Source organism: Ranitomeya variabilis, chromosome 1 (assembly GCF_051348905.1).
Source record: "Ranitomeya variabilis isolate aRanVar5 chromosome 1, aRanVar5.hap1, whole genome shotgun sequence".
Lineage (NCBI taxonomy): Eukaryota > Metazoa > Chordata > Amphibia > Anura > Dendrobatidae > Ranitomeya > Ranitomeya variabilis.
In genome coordinates this window covers 103,171,632-103,190,315 of record NC_135232.1, presented here as the reverse complement: position 1 = coordinate 103,190,315, position 18,684 = coordinate 103,171,632, and the positions used below count along the sequence as shown (strand labels likewise).

Here is an 18,684-nt window from a genome sequence, read left to right as displayed (position 1 = left end):
GTATGTACCCCAAAACTACATCTTGGTAAGCCCTCATACAGCTCTATCGATGGAAAAATAAAGAAGTCACAGGTCAAATTAAGATAAATCAAATTTTTTCTTTTCTTCAGATTTTTTTCAAGTTACTAAAAATGGAAAAAAAATAAAACTATACATTTTTTTATGGCTAAAATTGTACTGACCTGAAAAAAAAAAAATCAACATCCCAGTTAATTTTTATAGCACAATAAACAAAATAAAAATTAAACCCAAAAATCATTTTCACCATTTAACCTAACCCTCAATTATTTCTGAACGTTGTATGGTAAAGTAAATGGTGGCTTTCAAAACTACAATTTGTCCTGCAAAAAAACAAGCTATGTTGGGGAGAAAAAAAAATGGCTCTTTGAAAAAGGTGAGGAAAAAATTAAAACATAAAATCGAAATCATCATTAATGGACAATCGATCTTACTTTGTAGTATAGACAACTTTTTTTTTTTTTTCTTTAAGCGTTATTAGCCTGTTATGATCATTCTTTCCCAGTTTTTACCTGACGATTTGGTTGAATTTTTTGTATTTAGCAACGTTTGTGTGTATAGGGGTCTCAGGCTCTGGAAAATATGACGCAGTTCACTAAACCAAGGACCCCATTGGCTACTAAGGCATAAACCAACCAGCTAGACAGCAATCCAGTAGGGAACCAGTAGGAGAAAAGTGACAGTCATCAGCGGATCCCATCATGTTTCTTTCTTTCGGTAAGGCTCTCCTGTGTAGGATCTATCCCGCAGGCTCGGCTTTGCGATCATGTCATACTCTCCAATATTCTTACACCACATCCTACCCCCGGAGGGTTCATAGTTTACCATACAGCCGTAATTGCGGTGTCTCCCTGTCGCAGACATTAGCAGCGATTTGCAGTAGTGAGGAGCCGCGGACTCCTTATAAATTGCTTGCATAATGCAGCCGCTGATTTACTGACGCATGCATGAGAAAACAGACTCGCTGACATTTCAATCACTCGAAAACGAAGCTTGATTTGATTAAAAATAAAATGAACATTTAAACATATTTTCTAGTCTATTTCATTATAATTAACCCAATCCAGACTAGATGCGCCGAAAATGTGCGCGTTTCTGTAACGATATGGGTCTCAGACGTGGCCCCCGGGGTCACAAGGGAATGTACAGAAACGGCATTGCGATACTATACTCTATTATTAATCTTCATTTACGGACCAAGGAGATGAAACAAAGGAACAAAGTATACTTTCAATAATGTGCAGCGGCTATGAATTTAGAGAAATCGGCTTTATTGATAGGCTTTATAAAAGCTGTATGCAATTACAGTGCTGAATCATTTGAATAATAGACTGTCTGACATATTCTAGGATAAGTGGCTGCTACATTTCTCTGATATTAGGGTCATATACTCATCTATTCTTACTCTAAGCTCTCCTTCGCCTGGTAATAAATTAATTTCTTAGTGTTAGTTCGGCATGTGCCCTACAGTTAAATTCATTTTCTCTCTCACTGAAGGAAAAAGTTGAAAAAAAAAAAAAAAAAAGAAAAAGTTAGGGTTATTATTTCCGATCTCAAAGCTATTTCTTTGGAGTATGCAAATAGCAGGTCATGGAGTTCCTGGCTGTGTCAGCGGTATGAACCAAAAAACTAAATAATGTAATAAAAGTGAAGAAATTTAAAAAAACAATTATGTATCACAAAAAGAGGTCTAAAAAAAAAAAAAAAAGATAAAAAAAAAAAAAGAAATGTAATCCTTGATCATTTATTTTAAAATACAGATTTTTAGGAAGAAGCATTGTGGCTCAGTGGGTAGCACTGTTGCTTTGCAGCGATGTGGTCCTGGGCCAAATCCCACCAAGGACAACATCTGCAAGGAGTTTGTAGCTGAAGCATTTGTAAAGGTGGTATTGGTGTAGTCATAGGGGGGCTCAAGACACGGCAAAATGCTTTGACCGTGGATCCCGCCGCAAATCTATACCAATTCCACAGCAAAATCCACATGCAGTATATGCAAACTTTGCTGCTCATTAAAGGGTTTGTCCACGACTAGGACAACACTGTCTCAATCTGAATGTTTGTCCACGTTAAAATAATCGCCGTTATACTCCCCTCCTGTGCCGTTACAGTGGCGTCAGCACTGGCATTACCGGGCATACGTGAGGTTATGTCACATGAGCCCTGCGCCCAATCACCGTGGAGTCCTGTCCCCGCCTTTGGCTCCTCACTCACTTCCTCTTAATTACTTAAGACATCCAAAGGCGGGGACAGTGACGCCACTGCTGATTGGGTAATGGGATCACGTGACATGATAGCCTCACATGAGCCCCAGGAGAGCGAGTGCCGACACCACAGGAATGGAGCTAGCACAGGAGAGAGTATAGGTGTTTTTACTTTAAAGAGGCAAACACAGAATGAGACGATGTAGTCTTAGTAGTGGACAATCCCTTTAATGAGCTGCAAAAATAAAAGGTGAAATGGGTGGCAGCAACGTGACAATTTTGTGCTACAAGTAGAAGACGCTTTTAGAACCCCATTCGCATATATTGTACTGTAATTTGCATTGGAGAATTTGCACCACAAATCCACCAAGCACCAGGTTACACAGCGTACACGCTACCCATACTCATACACCACTATAGATGGCACAGGTGTCCTTTGCATCCACTGCCTGTTCAGTGCTTACCCCACTCTCACCACCCGCTTACAGTGATTCCTCTGTATACATGGTCACTACGGGGAAGCTGTCCATCATAGAGAGGTTAAGGCTGGTTTCACATTTGCGGTTGTGTCTGTAGCGTTTCTGACGCATACATCCACATGCGTCTTGATTTCCTATCTTTAACATTGTAGACGCAGGTGCATGCGTTTGCATGAGTTAGCCCACGTTTGCTTACGCATGCGTTTTTTGGTGGTGTGCGACCGGGCGCAGCTAATGCGCCATGTTAGAATTTTTTTGGTGTCACATTTCTGCCACCACACACATGCGGACGCTTGCGGAAGAAGGGTGTAAAAACAACGCATTACAGTCTATGGGAACGCAAGGACATGCATCTGCTTGCGTTTGCACAAGGGTCTAAATACAGAAATCCCATGAGAGACAGCCACTGGGCGCGGCATGTGTCAAGGAAATTCTCCTTGAAAGTTGTTTTTCATAAGAAACGCATGCGCATAAACAACGCAAGCGCATGCAAAAATGCATGAAAACGCTGCGTTATTTAATCCGTCATGCGTAAATTGATGCGGATAAAAAACCGCAGCGTTATCATGCGTTTTGCAATGCGTTTGCGGTTGCGTATGAAACGCTGTGGACTGAACCGCAAATGTGACCCTAGCCTAAGAGAGACTGTCCCATTAATTCCACAGCGCTTTACAGACATTATCGGCACTGTCCCCATTGGGGCTCATAAACTAAATTGTCCCATTCCAATTATGAATTAATGCACATTGTATTATGTTAGTACATTTATTTGTATAAACAAACGTGAAAAAATAAATGAAATTGCCATTTTATTTTTTATGATAAAAAAAAAAAAAAAAAAAACTCCCAAAACAACAGCGCTGATGTATGACCTAATGGGACATATTTTTTCCTTCTAGTAGCTGAAGGTTAGGAAAACTTGGCCAAATACTTGACAGTCTCTAATGAAATCACAAGGACACTGGAAGGTAAGATCACGTCACAAAACGGTTACATCCAAAACACGCCGACGGTTATGGCATACTACGAGGTAGAGAAGTGCACAAAGACCTGCTGTGGACCCCAGCACACAATGAAAGAATAATGAAATAATACAGAGCTCACTTACATTTATTACTGGAGATGGGGCGGAGAGGGATAAACCTTGAAGGTCTGATAATAAACTTGGAGAAAGGATGGCAGATTTGGGGAGAGCTACTGGAGTTGATATATCATTAACTGTAAAAGGAGAATAGAAAATAATGAAAAATGTGTCATTTATATAGAGCCATCGATATCTACAAGAGAAGACTGACAAGTTCCTCTTATTGTATGACATAAACATGACAGATTTCTTTAAGAAGCTCTGCGTCTCCATGGTTACAGACTACAAAACAAACACTGTGTAGTCTGATCCTTAGGTTAAGTAACACCCTCTTTCTTCTGTTACCTCTCCGACTGCCTGAAGGTTACCCAGAACAGTAAGCAGAGGGTTAGCGAGTAAATAAATGACTTTTTAATTTTTTTGTTAGTAGTGTTAAAAGAGACACAGGTCTGAAAGAGAGAGAGAGAGCACAGGATCCAGTGTCCATAGGCTCCCGTTCTGTGTGATGACGTATGCAGCAGGAGGCTTCGGGGGACGTTTTTCCACTGCAGACAAAAAACGTTTCATTAAACATTTTTTTTAGAAGACGGGCCGTCAAATTCCACAGGATCCAGTGCACGACGGACAAAACGTGTGTCCATCCGTCGTGATACGTCGCTAACACAAGTCTATGGGAAAATGCAGGATCCTGCAAATTTTTTTGCAGGATCCCACATTTTCAAAAATCGTCGTATTTCGACGGGAGGTGAAAGACGGAAGCGTGAAAGAAGCCTAAGGCTACTTTCACACTTGCTTCATTTTAGATCCGTCACAATGCGTCGTTTTGGGAGAAAAATGCAAATGTGCCCGCAGGATGCGCTTTTTTCTCATAGACTTGTATTGCCGACGGATCGCAACGTATGGCCATATGTCGCGTCCGTCGTGCACTGGATGCGTCGTGTTTTGGCGGACTGTCGTCACGAAAAAACATTCAATGTAAAGTTTTTTCGGAGGTCAGATCCGCCATTTCCTACCGTGCATGCGCGGCCGGAACTCCGCCCCGGGACTTAGAATGGGCAGCGGATGCGTTGAAAAACTGCATCCACTGCCCACGTTGTGCCAAATTTGCACAACGTCCGTCGGTACGTCGCGCGGACGCTTTGCGACGGCCGCGTATCGGCGCAAGTGTGAAAGAAGCCTTAGATCCAATCTGTATACTGCACAACCAGACTCAGAGAACTCTGCATCAACAATACTTACAATCGTCAAGGTCTAGAAGGGATACATCTTTTTTCCTGGCAGTTTCCTTCTCTTTGGCAGGTTTACGTTCAGTTTTCTGTTAGGAGTAAAAGAAATAAACACATTTCAGTCCAGATAGGGTAATGATTGCCCCCACATGAAGTTTGTTACACATCTGATCAAAAGAAAACTCATTTTGAAGTACCGTCCGTATCAGGGAATAACGAAGCAACAGTTCTTAAACAGACAACTATTAAGCAGGTATAAGTCTCATGGTTGGAAGAATAGAAGGAACATGATGAAGAGGAAGACCGGCAACCTGATGACTTCATACAATCAAAATAACGGCGGAGAAGACCCTGGAGGACCTATCTAGGCTTGCACAAGATGAATCTTCCTACAGAGCGTGCATCCATCAAGTTCCCATGGCTCGAGATCAAGCTGAAGGCCGTTAATAACTAATAAGCCTCAACATTAAAATCGTGCAACAGTCATTCCGGTGACGTCTCCCAATTGAGGAAAAAATTATGTTGGGTTATTACGAGAACATAAATTAAGTCAACATTTTTCAAGTTTGTCCTACAGCTTTTTCCACCTTAAAAAGCACTAGGGATCTGCAATATTTGTGGTACTCCGCACATTTACTAGAAATGTGACATGCCCAAAAGTTAAATAAGAGCCAAGCAATGCATCTTCTTTACCGGTGACCAATGGCTTTGTAAGTATGAGGTTATGGTAGAATCTGTGACTAGCCAATCTTTATTCTCACTGCCTCCAGACATTTACACTGAACATGGTCCTTTTTTTTTCTAGCATAGAATTCTACGGTATTCCCTTCACATGCTAACAATAAGAAATCTCATACCTTGTGATTTTTATTTTTTCTTATTGTGAAAGATCTGTAACTCTAAGGGTGTGTGCACATGTTGAGTAAAATTTCTGCACCATTTCTGCATCTCTTGGCAGGAAAAACTCAGCTGAAAAAATGCACGTTTGAGAATTGACATGCAGCTGATTATTTTCTGCACCAAAACCGCAAGTCTAAAATACTTAAACGTGTGCATGACGCTAAAGGTTTCTCATTCACTTTGCTGTCATCAGGTTTTGCCAGAAAAAAAAAAGCAACAAAAAAGCACCAAATCTGCTTCATGTGCACACAGCCTAAGGAATACAAACTGCATGAGTCTCCTACTGACTTCAACTCTAGAAGGTGAAGGGAGTCCAGCGTATTTTGAAGTGTGAACAAAGCCTTCTGGTAAAGTTACATAATTTATTTTTCTAGTAATACACTTTTACTAATATACCTAAGAAAACAAACCAAATGGGAAGAAAAACGTAATCCACATGTATTTTATCAGGTTTTTTAAAAAAAATGCCTTAAAAAAGCTACAAAATCAACAGAAACATGCAGAATCCTTCATGTTATTTCTAACAGATAGATCTCATCAGTGACATATATCCACTAGTGATGAGCGAGTATACTCGTTGCTCGGGTTTTCTCGAGCACGCTCGGGTGACCTCCGAGTATTTATGACTGCTCAGAGATTTAGTTTTCATCCTGGCAGCTGAATGATTTACAGCTACTAGCCAGGCTGAGTACATGTGGGGGTTGCCTGGTTGCTAGGGAATCCCCACATGTAATCAAGCTGTCTAGTAGCTGTAAATCATTCAGCTGCCAGGATGAAAACTAAATCTCTGAGCAGTCATAAATACTCGGAGGTCACCCGAACAACGAGTACACTCGCTCATCACTAATAGCCACACCAGGATGGTGGACAAGTCACCAATACTGGTCTAACCGTGGCCTCCCCTAAGCAAAAGTCAAAGATTATTTGCAGCTATTGTGAAAATTTCATCTTTTTAACAAACTGAAACAGTAGCCAGGAAAAGAGCACCCATTTATACTATCATAATGTTAACGGGATCTTCCAGGAGTTTCTACTGGTGTTCTATCCTTAGAATAATCATAACTGAACAGAGGAGCCACTGGAGCTCCATGGACAACACATCACTTTCTGAGATCCAGCAAAATCCCTAAGTCCCAGCAAAATCGCCATACTCAAATTGAAGTGTCCAAACCCCCCCCGGCCATACACTTCCATAGACACAATGCCATTCATGTACATGGGTATGGCAGATCACCGCCATTCATGTAAATAGCTGCAATACCACAATACAGTGGACAGGCATAGGCATATATATATACGGTACATATATACATACATACATATATACATACATACACACACAGACACACACAGACACACACAAAAAGGGAGAGTAAAAATTATCTGCTGGTGACATGGTGACCTTGTACTGAAAGAGAAGATAAGATCCGGCCAACAGAAATTAAGGGAGTATGGAAAATTTTGACTCGCTCTCTTATATTGACATTAAGGGTATGTGCACACGATGCAGATTTAGTGCAGAATTGGTGCAGAACTGCAGCAGATTTTTCTGCTGCAGAAACGCTGCAGAACTGCACTGTGATTTACAGTACAATGTAAATCAATGTGAAAAAAAAAAAAACCTGTGCACATGGTGCAGAAAAATCTGCGCAGAAACGCTGCAGATTTCAAAGAAGTGCATGTCACTTCTTTTGTGCATTTATGCAGCGTTTCTGCACCCCTCCATTAATAGAAATCTGCAGTGGTAAAATCTGCACAAAAACTGCATAAAAAACGCACAAAAAATTTACAAAAAACGCACACAAAACACACCTGCGGATTCTGCCAGGAGATGCAGATTTAGTGCAGAAAATTCTGCACCACATTTCCTACGTGTGCACATAGCCTAAAGGTAAAAGTTGGCCAGGATTACAGCACCTAATGAAGCTGCTCGAGAGAGAGCCAAGAGTGTGTAAATCTGTTATCACTGTAAAATGAGGGTATGGTGAGGAATCTAAGGTTTAACACGGTCTGATTTGTGTGACACGTTTCTTCATTTCTTGCTTCCATGTGTCTTTCTTCATGGTTCTGTAACTGATCATTGTATAACAAAATGTGTATTTATATATTACTAGCCTGCACAATTTTACATCACTTACCCACACAACGTTCTGCATAATACATGCAAACATGTATACGTATGTGATGCTAGAGCCTTTACGTTATCCTTAAGTGCAGTCATGAAAGACAATCAAGCACTAGAATGATGACAATGAAATTAGCTCCCATAAGGACTGCCTCAGGAAAGTAGGACCAAGAATCACTTTTGCTGCAGAGGATAAGTTCATCAGAGTTACCAGCCTTCAAAGCAGCAAATTAACTTGATAGCACATACGGTGTTGCTGCCTGCTTATGATTGGTTAGCACCATACAAGGAGAAGTACATGCCCACAGTGAACACGGTCTGATAAAAAAAAAGACCAAGTGGGTTTTACCTCTTAGGTGCCAAATACTCTGATTGCCAATACCTCTGCAACAGAGAATTAAAAAAAAAAACCAAAACACTTTATTCTGCTCTGCAGCCATTATTGTGTGTGTCCAGTTCAACGTGAAAAAATGTGGTGAAAGGTCCTCTTTAAGGTGTGTGCATTGGCAAAGTAAAACTTGCCTTAAATATTACCCATGATCTAAAAAATGCATATACCAATGCATCAATGGAATAAAAGTGGAACAGGCAACGCAAGTGAAATGCTACTCAAATACTGGTATTATCAAGATAATGTCTCATTTAAACTTCCTCAATAGGCCGACGCTCATTCCACTGCAGAAGGCAATGTGGGTCTAAGAGAGGATGTTAAGGGTACATTGCATCTAGATTTACCCATTTACAATTCATCTTGTTAATAGAGACAGAAGTTAGATAAAGCATATAGCAGATGAAGCAGGAGATTGAGGATTTCTCTTGCTCAATGCATAATTCATAGCCTCTGACTGCAAAGTGCGTAAAATGAGAATTTCACACCGCTGACATAGCTGCACACAGAGGCACATGAATTGCACTTTACTGGCAGAATCTTACCTTCGCTTCCAAAATATTTGTGTGTTCTGCATCATTTAGAAACCACATCCTCTAACTGATAGCCCAATGTTACCTTGTATTGGCTCCTAAAAACTTACCATTCCGATACGACTTACTTATTTAGCCCATTTACGTAAAGGCTTCAGGAAGCTTTATGAGGAGTCTGGAATATTTTAGCATGTATTTCCTGGGCACCTTATCTTAGAGTTGAAGCCTTACTTTTGGCTTTATTGGTAGGTTTCTCTTGATTTTTTTTTAACAAGTGCTTGTGGTAAAAACAGAATAGAAGTAAATATGGTAACAACAAAGTACCACAATATTTTATATCCAGTATGATAATAGTATCTGGGAATAAATGGCACGGAAAGGTACGCTACTCCTGGATCTGAATAGAACAGTCCCAATTTTGAGAAACAGAAAATTGGCAGAAAATGAGACAGTAAGAATTGTGGGCACTGTTCGCCATAAGCCAAGCGATGTAAAATAGTACCAAGGAAATGCTGAAGAAAAAGCACACACATCACTAGTTTAAGGGGTCGTCTGGCCTTGGGGTACAAGTCTGTAGGTACTCTATGCGACTGCAGACTTACTAATCCTCATAGCTCTTTTTGCATACATAAGATCACATGCCGACTAGACATGTGCGGCCTCGGTCAATGCAAGTGAATTGAACAAGGCCAGACATGTTTAGTCGTAATGTACCCGGAAGTATGCAAATCAGGTACACCGTTTTATACAGTATTTATGCCAACATCACTATGCACCCTTTACTGGCTTCAGATCAATGCTCAAATTCCTTTTGGTTGAACATCGTGAGAGGTTATGGTAAGATTCCTGGAGGCGTAAATGTGTACGCCCGTGGAGAGATTATTGTCAAAAGCCATGATGGTATAGGGAAGTGAAGGGGGTTAATGTTGTAATCTAAGGCAGTGGATTCATATTACATGGTTATATAGGCTGAAAAAAGACCTAGGACTAGTCTTGTCCATGTTACCGGCTCCCTCTCCTAAGTACATTTTCTCTGGAACACCCCGGCAGCATGGTGGGCAGCATGGAGCAGGGGCTTCATGAATGACATACTTTAGTGTTCCTGTATGCGAGCACACATCTGTTTATGGCATTTCTGAAATGTTATCAAAAAAGCGCCCAAGCTATATAGGGATTACCAACATTACTTGTGGTCTACGGCAGCGATGAGGTGGTTAGTGTCTGTATCTGTGGTTGTGATCTAGGTTAGAATCTATCAGATCACCAGAAAGAAAAAAAAGCAACATGTGCGCTAATCCATATAGAGAAAAAAAAAAAAGAAAAAAAAAAAAAAGACCCTGACCAATAAATTTGAGATAGGTGTGAACCTAACCTTCATTCTATCCATTTGCCATATACCTTCCCTTAGCCTTTCCCACTAATCACCAAGCCACATCATTCACTGGTGTAACAGGCCGATTACAACTACCGCAGGTGAAGGGGGATTAGGATCTCCCAATAGGGAACTAGTTTAAAAAGTGTAAGATCCCAGTGAATCTAACAACTATCACCTACTATGAGACCAGGTGAAAATGCTATAAGTGGATTGTGCCATGCAGCCTAACTCAGGATGGAAATGTCAGGGCAACTCGTCTCACCTTAGGTTTGGGGACGCTTTTAGGTGCCTCTGGCACAGGTTCACTGCCCTCGCCAGAGTCTGATGAAGAATCAGAGTCCAAACTGCCATCAGAGGCTGAAGAGCCCGATCCGTCACTGTGTGCAATCCCATTCTTCTCATCTTCAGATTCACTTTAAAAAAAAATAAATAAATAATAAGTAAATCATCACAGGACTAATATTGCTTTAGTATTGCCATTTATTTATTTACTAATTATTTGAATTTATGCCAATATAGTTCAGGGCTTCAGGTGACTACAAATCTAGAGAAAATCATTAACAAGTAAAATTATACCCAACTGCTAATCGCAAAACCTCCAAACATGTCACAACGCGGCTGTGATTTCAGTACTAAATAAGTAGGAAAGTGAAAATCTGCTTGAACATCCTTTTCATTTTTCTGTAAAATGGATCTAAAAACTATAAAGTATTTATATATTAAATGGGTTGTCCAGCCTTAGGGTACAAACCTTGTAAATCCTCCCAAAGAGCGCACTAAGGACTCTCCACTGCTGGTGCCAGAAGCTTTACCATAATTATGCGATTTCCATGCGGTCACGTGCCAACTAGACTACTGTACATGGCATCGCTCAATGCTAGTGTACTGAGCGAGGCTGGACAAGTCTAGTAGGAATGTTGCCAAAAGTGTGAAATCACATACATGAGGTCACATGACTGCCTGCTTCCAGCGTCAGCACTGCAGAATCCTCACGGCATGCAGTGCACACGAAAGGAGGATTTACAAGTCTGCAGTCAGTTCTTGCGGTATCTGCAGGCAGCCAGTTCTTGCGGTATCTGCAGGCAGCCAGTTCCTGCGGTATCTGCAGGCAGCCAGGTCCTGCGGTAACTGCAGGCAGCCAGTTCTTGCGGTATCTGCAGCCAGTTCCTGCGGTATCTGCAGGCAGCCAGTTCTTGCGGTAACTGCAGGCAGCCAGTTCTTGCGGTAACGGCAGGCAGCAAGTTCCTGCGGTATCTGCAGGCAGCCAGTTCTTGCGGTAACTGCAGGCAGCAAGTTCCTGCGGTATCTGCAAGCATCAAGTTCCTGCGGTATCTGCAAGCAGCAAGTTCCTGCGTTATCTGCAAGCAGCAAGTTCCTGCGGTATCTGCAGGCAGCCAGTTATTGCGGTAACTGCAGGCAGCAAGTTGCAGCATTTCACTGTACGACTATGCAGGGAATCTGGAGTTTTATAACAATTATATTAAACAGTGCTGTGAAAGGCCTTTCCTGAAAACACTAACTGCTGAAGTGCTTTTTTCGGATTCAGAAAATCCATGTCCTCTGGCTGCAGTTTATTTAAAAAAAAAAAAAAAACTGGCTGTACTTAACTCACTCTCCCTGGGTCCAGCGAAAAGTCTCTGCCGCTGCTTTTTGTGGCAGGTATGCCAAAGTGGACGGCATAAGCCACTAAGATGAGTTGGGGATGTCAGCGCTACAGACAAAAAACAGACACTGGGAGCAGTTGTGGAGACCACGCTGGACCCAAAGAGGATGAGAAATGCTTTTTCTCCCCCCCACCCACAAACAAAATTTCAGCAGAGGAGCAGGGGTTTACTGAAACTAGGAGACCTCTTAAGAAACCACTTAAATAAAAAATAGCTATTGGAAATGTATAACCTAAAATGCTTCCTTTACTCTCACGTGAGACCTGACCGGCCTGCAGCCTATCAATGAAATCCAGAGTACAGGCTGCAATAATTACGGTCTGGTTTATAGGGAACCCGCAATAAAATTCACATTAAACGTTTTCACAGGATTCAAAGGAATTTCAGTGACATTGATTATTAAAATATTCTTCAAAATGGCTAAAAAAAAGTGTCTTCACATTTAAATACAAAGCAAAATTCTGCACGGAAAAGCTGCGGATTAAAAGATGTAGCATGTCACTTCTTTTTTGCGTATCTGCAGCGTTTTTGTACCCATTCCATTATAGAAATCCGCAGGGGTAAAAAACACAAGAAATCCGCACAAAATCCACAGTAAATCCGCACAAAATACGTAAGCTACCGTATTTTCCGGCGTATAAGACGACTGGGCGTATAAGACGACCCCCCAACTTTACCAGTTAAAATATAAAATCTTCTTAAAAGTCGGGGGTCTTCTTATACACCCTATGTCGTCTTATAGGGCCGGTGAATATGTGCCTTTTGGGGGGGGGGGAAGTGATCCTGATGACGAGGGGGCGTCTCACAGGAAAGTGAGTATCCCCCATTACCTTATCGTAGCGGTGCAGCGTGGGGGTCTCAGTGCTGGGAGTGGCGGCGGCGGCTGCTGTGCTCTGGTGCGGCGGCTGCTGTGCTCTGGTGCGGCGGCTCCTCTTCTGTGTGGGGCCTCTGTGCTGTGAGGTGGCGGTGGCGGCGGCATATCTTTATCCAGTTGGGGCTCCTCCGGCATCTCCTTAGCCCTGGAGGCCCCGCCGCAACTCCATCGGTGCAATGCAGCGGCCATTTTCCCGGAGGCAGCTCAATAGGTGCGATGCGGTGGCCTCCGGGAAAATGGCCGCTGCTCAGATTCAGATCTCGTCCCGAAATCTCGGGACACGAGATCTGAATCTGAGCAGCGGCCATTTTCCCGGAGGCCACCACATTGCACCGATGGAGTTGCGGCGGGGCCTCCAGGGCTAAGGAGATGCCGGAGGAGCCCCAACTGGATAAAGATACGCCGCTGCCGCCGCCACCTCACAGCACAGAGGCCCCACACAGAAGAGGAGCCGCCGCACCAGAACACAGCAGCCGCCGCCGCTCCCAGCACTGACACCCCCACGCTGCACCGCTAGGATAAGGTAATGGGGATTACTCACTTTCCTGTGAGACGCCCCCTCGTCATCAGGATCACTCCCCCTCCCCACCCACCATATACACCGGCGTACAAGACGATTCCCGGCGTATAAGACGACCCCCGACTTTTAAGAAGATTTTCGGGGGTTAAAAAGTCGTCTTATACGCCGGAAAATACGGTACTTACCGGTAGCGGAGTTTTTCAGGAGCCCATGACAGCACCTGCCCTTCAGGGACAGGAAACCTACAGACATAAAAGGGCGGCACCTCTCTCCCGCATCAGTTGGTTTACAGAGCATGAGAGGACCTCCCTGGTTAGTAGCGCATAATCAACTTAATATATGGTACAAATCACCATGTGAATAAACTTACCACTTAAAAGGAAAAGAAAGTGTTGACCCATACGAGAAGAAAGGGTAGGGAATATAAGGGTGCTGTCATGGGCTCCGGAAAAACACCGCTACCGGTAAGTAGCTAACGTATTTATTCAGTCGCCATGACAGCACCACGAGAAACTTTCAGAGACGTAAAAAGGACGTAAAAAGGACTAGGGAGGGACACTGCTTCAAGCACCCTTCTCCCAAACGTGAGATCAGAGGAGCTACCGAGATCTAGTCTATAGTGTCTAAAGAAAGTAGATGGAGACGACCATGTGGCCGCCTTACAAATGTCTTCAATCGACACTTCAGATCTCTCCGCCCAGGATGCGGCCATGGCTCCAGTTGAATGAGCTTTAACACCTTCTGGGATCTCCATGCCACCTGCTGTTTAAGCCAGAGATATTGCCTCCCTGATCCATCTAGCTAGTGTGTTTTTAGATACTTTTAAGTCCCTTTCTAACTCCCTGGAAGGATATAAATAGGGAATTATCTTTTTTCCAAGCGTTTGTAGCTGAAATATATTTAAGAAGACATCTTTTAACATCCAAAGTGTGAAATTCATGTTCCTTATCATTAGTGGGATTAGGACAAAATGAGGGAAGAACAACCTCTTGTAACCTATGAAATTTTGAAGCTACCTTTGGAAGATAAAGAGGATCAGGTCTCATAACTCTATCTTCCCTAAACTGCAGAGGCTGTCTGGACAAAGCTTGTATATCACTAATCCTTCTCGCGGATGTAAGTGCAACCAAGAGAGCGGTTTTCAAGGATAGGATTTTAATCAGGGCATTATCAATAGGCTCAAATGGAGCCTGCGTTAAAGCTGAGAGAACAAGATTTAGGTCCCATGGAACTACTTTTGGTTTAATGATTGGTCTAGATCTCGTAACTGCCTTGAAGAACCTGACTGATTGCTGGCCAAATTTCTATTGAATAGTGCCCCTAGAGCCGATACTTGAACCCTTAGTGTACTTGTGGCTAGGCCCATATCTAAACCTTTTTGCAGGAATTCTAAAATTTGGTTAATACAGGGTTCCTGACCAATCCGTGTTTCTGAAACTGATAAGAATTTCTTCCAAATCCTGACGTAAATGTTTGTTGTAGAGTCTTTTCTACTTTAAAGTAATGTTTTTACCAGGTCCCGCAAAAACCCCCTCCCCCTTAGTAACGACCTTTCAAATTCCACGCCGCTAGATGTAAATTGGCCACTCGTGGATGGAGAATTGGGCTCTGGGAGAGGAGATTTGGTATTTCTGGAAGAATCCATGGCTGGGAAATGGACATCTTCCTCAGCCAAGGAAACCATGATCTTCTGGGCAAACGGGGCCATCAGGATTATTCGGGCCCGTCTTCCCGTATTTTCCTCAGAACTATTGGGATTAAGTTCAGAGGGGGAAACGCATAGGCGAGATTGAAGTGCGATGGAATTAGAAGAGCGTCTACCGCATATGGACTGTCTCTGGGGATTAAGGAGCAGAATCGATGTAGCTTTCTGTTTTCTCGGTTGGCAAAGAGATCTATGTCTGGACATCCCCACAATTGTATGATCTGATTGAAGATGGATGAGTTTAGTGTCCAATCTCCCTGTCTGAGTTGGTTGCGGCTTAGATAGTCGGCCATGATATTGTACTTCCCTTTTATGTGAAGAGCCATGAGTGATAGTAGATGATTTTTGGCCATGTGAAAAATACGATCCGCGACCTCCATTAATGAACCGGACCGAGTAACTCCTTGATGATTAATGTAGGCTACGGTTACCTGGTTGCCGGAGAAAAGTCTGACGTGCCGACCCTGTAGGGGTATAAGAAAACTACTTAGCGTTCTACCGCTAATAACTCCTTTAGATTGGATGACAAACTCTGTTCAGACTGAGACCACAGCCCCTGGACCCAACTACTTTCCAAGTGTGCCCCCCCCATCCCAGGGGCTAGCATCTGTAGTTATTATCCGAGTTATATGATTTGTCCAGGGAACCCCCTGCGTAAATTTGGTACGTGCGTCCACCAATGTAGTGATTGAATGGATTCAACAGACAATGAAAATTTACTGTCAAGATGAGCTTTTAGGCAACGGGTATTCTGTAAAACGTCCCACTGTAGTGTTCTGGTATGATATTGAGCCCAGAGAACCGCCGGAATACACGATGTGAGTGAACCCAATAGTGACATTACCCCTCTTACAGAGACTGATGGATTATTAATCATTCTGGTCGCTAGTCAATGGATACCATCCACTTTTGAATCCCTCAGATGACACTCCTGCCGACTGGAGTCTATGGTAAGACCCAGAAACTCCTGAACTTTTAAAGGTTGTAAACGAGATTTTTTTTTAATTTATAATCCACCCCAATTTGTGTATCCTTCTCCAATTGAATTTTGCAATGTGACTCTGAATGTCCCACAATCAATAAGTCATCTAGGTAGGGAACAATTAATATGTCCTGTTCGTGAAGGTGTGCCATAACTTCTACCAAGACTTTAGTTAAAACCCGGGGTGCAACAGAAACTCCGAAGGGTAGTGCACGATATTGTAAGTGCTGTACTGAGCTGTTTAGTGAAACCGCCACCCTAAGGAACTGTTGGTGATCTACGTGTATCGGGACGTGATAATAGGCGTCTTTCAGATCTAGGACAACCATGAAGCAATTGTTAAAGAGAAGTTTTATTGCAGTCTTCACAGATTCCATTTTAAAAGACGGGATCAGCAAAAATTTATTCAGGCCTTTCAAATTAATGATGGTACGAAAAGATCTGTCTGGTTTTCTGACCAGAAAGAGAGGGGAGTAGAACCCTTTACCTCTTTGTACCGCGGGCACTTTAATCAGAACCCCTTTTTTCTGAAGTTCCTGAACTTCCGACTCTAGTGCCAATTGTTCTGCAGAAGAAGAACGAATGGGTGTTAAAGTAACTTTATCATGAGGAATCAGTTGGAACTCAAACTTTAGGCCAGTTTCAATAACAATAAGAATCCATGGACTGTTGGAAATTTGTAACCAGGCAGGATAGAAGGCTGAAAGCCTACCCCCTACCTGGTCCAGTCATTGAGGTTTTTTATAGTCCCGAGAAGTATTAGACATATATCCTCCACCTTTCCTTCTATTATTATCATATCTGGGTCTTTCTCTATTCGAACTTCTGCGGCTAAACCATCCTTTATTGTAATCCCGTCTATAAGAGGGTCTTCCTAGGTAAGGGAACCGTTTCTTATTATCGCCCGCCTTTTCTAATAGTTCATCAAGAACTGGTCCAAATAAATGTGCCCCTTCACATGGAATGCTACACAGTTTTGATCTGGCTTGCAAATCTCCTGGCCAACATTTAATCCATAGAGCTCTACGTGCTGCATTAGAAAGGGCTGAAGATCTGGCGGCTAATTTAACAGAATCTGCCGATGCGTCTCACAGAAAAGCTGTTGCCTCCTGAATTATAGGTAGGGAGGATAGGATCTCATTCCTGGGAGCCTTATCTTTGAGTTGATCCTCTAAGCGGTCAAGGCACACCATCAGTGACCGTGCTGTGCAAGTGGCTGCAATTGCTGGTCTTAGGTATCCTGCTGATGTTTCCCAAGCCTCTTTCAAGAAAACGTCAGCCTTCCTATCTAGCGCATCTTTTAGATTTCCTAGATCTTTAAACGGAAGAGAGGTCCTTTTTCACGCCCTGGCCACTGCTGCGTCCAGTTTCGGAGCCTTTGTCCCATGAGGATGAAGCTTCCTCCTCGAATTGATATCTCCTCTTAAATGCCGGTGGAAACGAACCTTTCCTTTCGAGTTTTTTCCACTCCATTGTAATCAACGTATTTATCTTATCCACCGCCGGAAAAGACCTTCGGAATTTTCGATCTAGGCCTTTAAATATAATGTCCTGCATGGAGAATTCTGACTGGGTCTCCTCGATCCCCATTGTGTTGTTTACTGCTTTAACAAAATGGTTAACTCTGTCTAGCGGCAAGCAGGAGTGACCGGAGTCGGTCTCTATGGATGAAGAGGATGACGGAAAGGAATCAGAGCTCAGTTCACCCGAGTCCGAACCCAAATCTGAAACTGAGGACCTAATATGTTTGCTTCTCCTGACATCCCTTTTCTGGGACATAGATTTAATAGAACTTCCTGTCTAACCATATCCCTTAGAGTAGAAGTAAGGTCAGGGGCTTCTTCCTCAATTAAGCGTTGTATGCAGGGTTTACATAGCTTTCTGTCATGGCCATCTGGGAGTGGTTCCCCACATTCGGCGCACTCCCTATGTTTGGCTTTGGCGGAACATTTTCTCCCCTAACAAGGAGAGAGGGAATATAAGGAGGAACAGGAAATATCTAAGTGAACTTTCACGTAGATCACTTACCCAAACGTGCAGTGATTGGTACCGTAATCAGTTGGGGGTCCTTCCTAGCCAGCGATGTTTTATGGCTTGAGGACTTGCTCTTCCTCGATTTTTGGATATTCTTGTCTCCACCAGCGTGACTACTGCCACTAGATCGCCGCTGGGATATAATTCGAGGCTCCTCAATGGGCTGAATCTGCTGCTGCTTGTCAGGCAGTGGTGCTCCATGCTCCGGCGACTTCATCATCACAATAAGTCAGAAGCACTCAGCAGTCGTCAGACTCCTCATTAAATATGCCCCCAAGGTACCGCCCCCTGATGGGGGTCAGCAGGTTCTCCAGGTGATCTGCCCGGTACCATGTTTAAATGTGCCTCCCCCAGGACCGCGCCCCGGACCGACCGTAAACAGGTCTCGGCGCCCCCCCCCCCTCCAAAGGTCCATCCGCAAACCTGCCTCCACCGCATAATTGCCGGGTGCCTGGATCAGGTTCGCACGCGATAGTGACGTCATCGGCCGGCGCGGTCCCACTGCGCATGCCCCGCCGCGTCATCAGGCCGCGCCGCCAGCCGCGTCATTCCGGACACGCCTCTTCCGGTCGTGAT

The 18,684-nt window shown here is 43.3% G+C and overlaps 1 protein-coding gene across 2 annotated transcripts in view; it reads right to left on the bottom strand.

Annotated features, from left to right (window-relative positions):
• The window catches only part of AP3B1 (adaptor related protein complex 3 subunit beta 1), a 298,487-nt gene that overhangs the window by 93,067 nt on the left and 186,736 nt on the right, over nt 1–18,684 (bottom strand). For both annotated transcript variants that reach the window (XM_077287054.1, XM_077287063.1), the window contains exons 20-22: nt 10,592–10,742; nt 5,022–5,097; nt 3,807–3,916 (exon numbers count right to left, since the gene is read on the bottom strand). In XM_077287054.1, the coding sequence (XP_077143169.1) occupies nt 3,807–3,916; nt 5,022–5,097; nt 10,592–10,742 (337 nt within the window). The remainder of the gene's footprint in view (nt 1–3,806; nt 3,917–5,021; nt 5,098–10,591; nt 10,743–18,684) is intronic.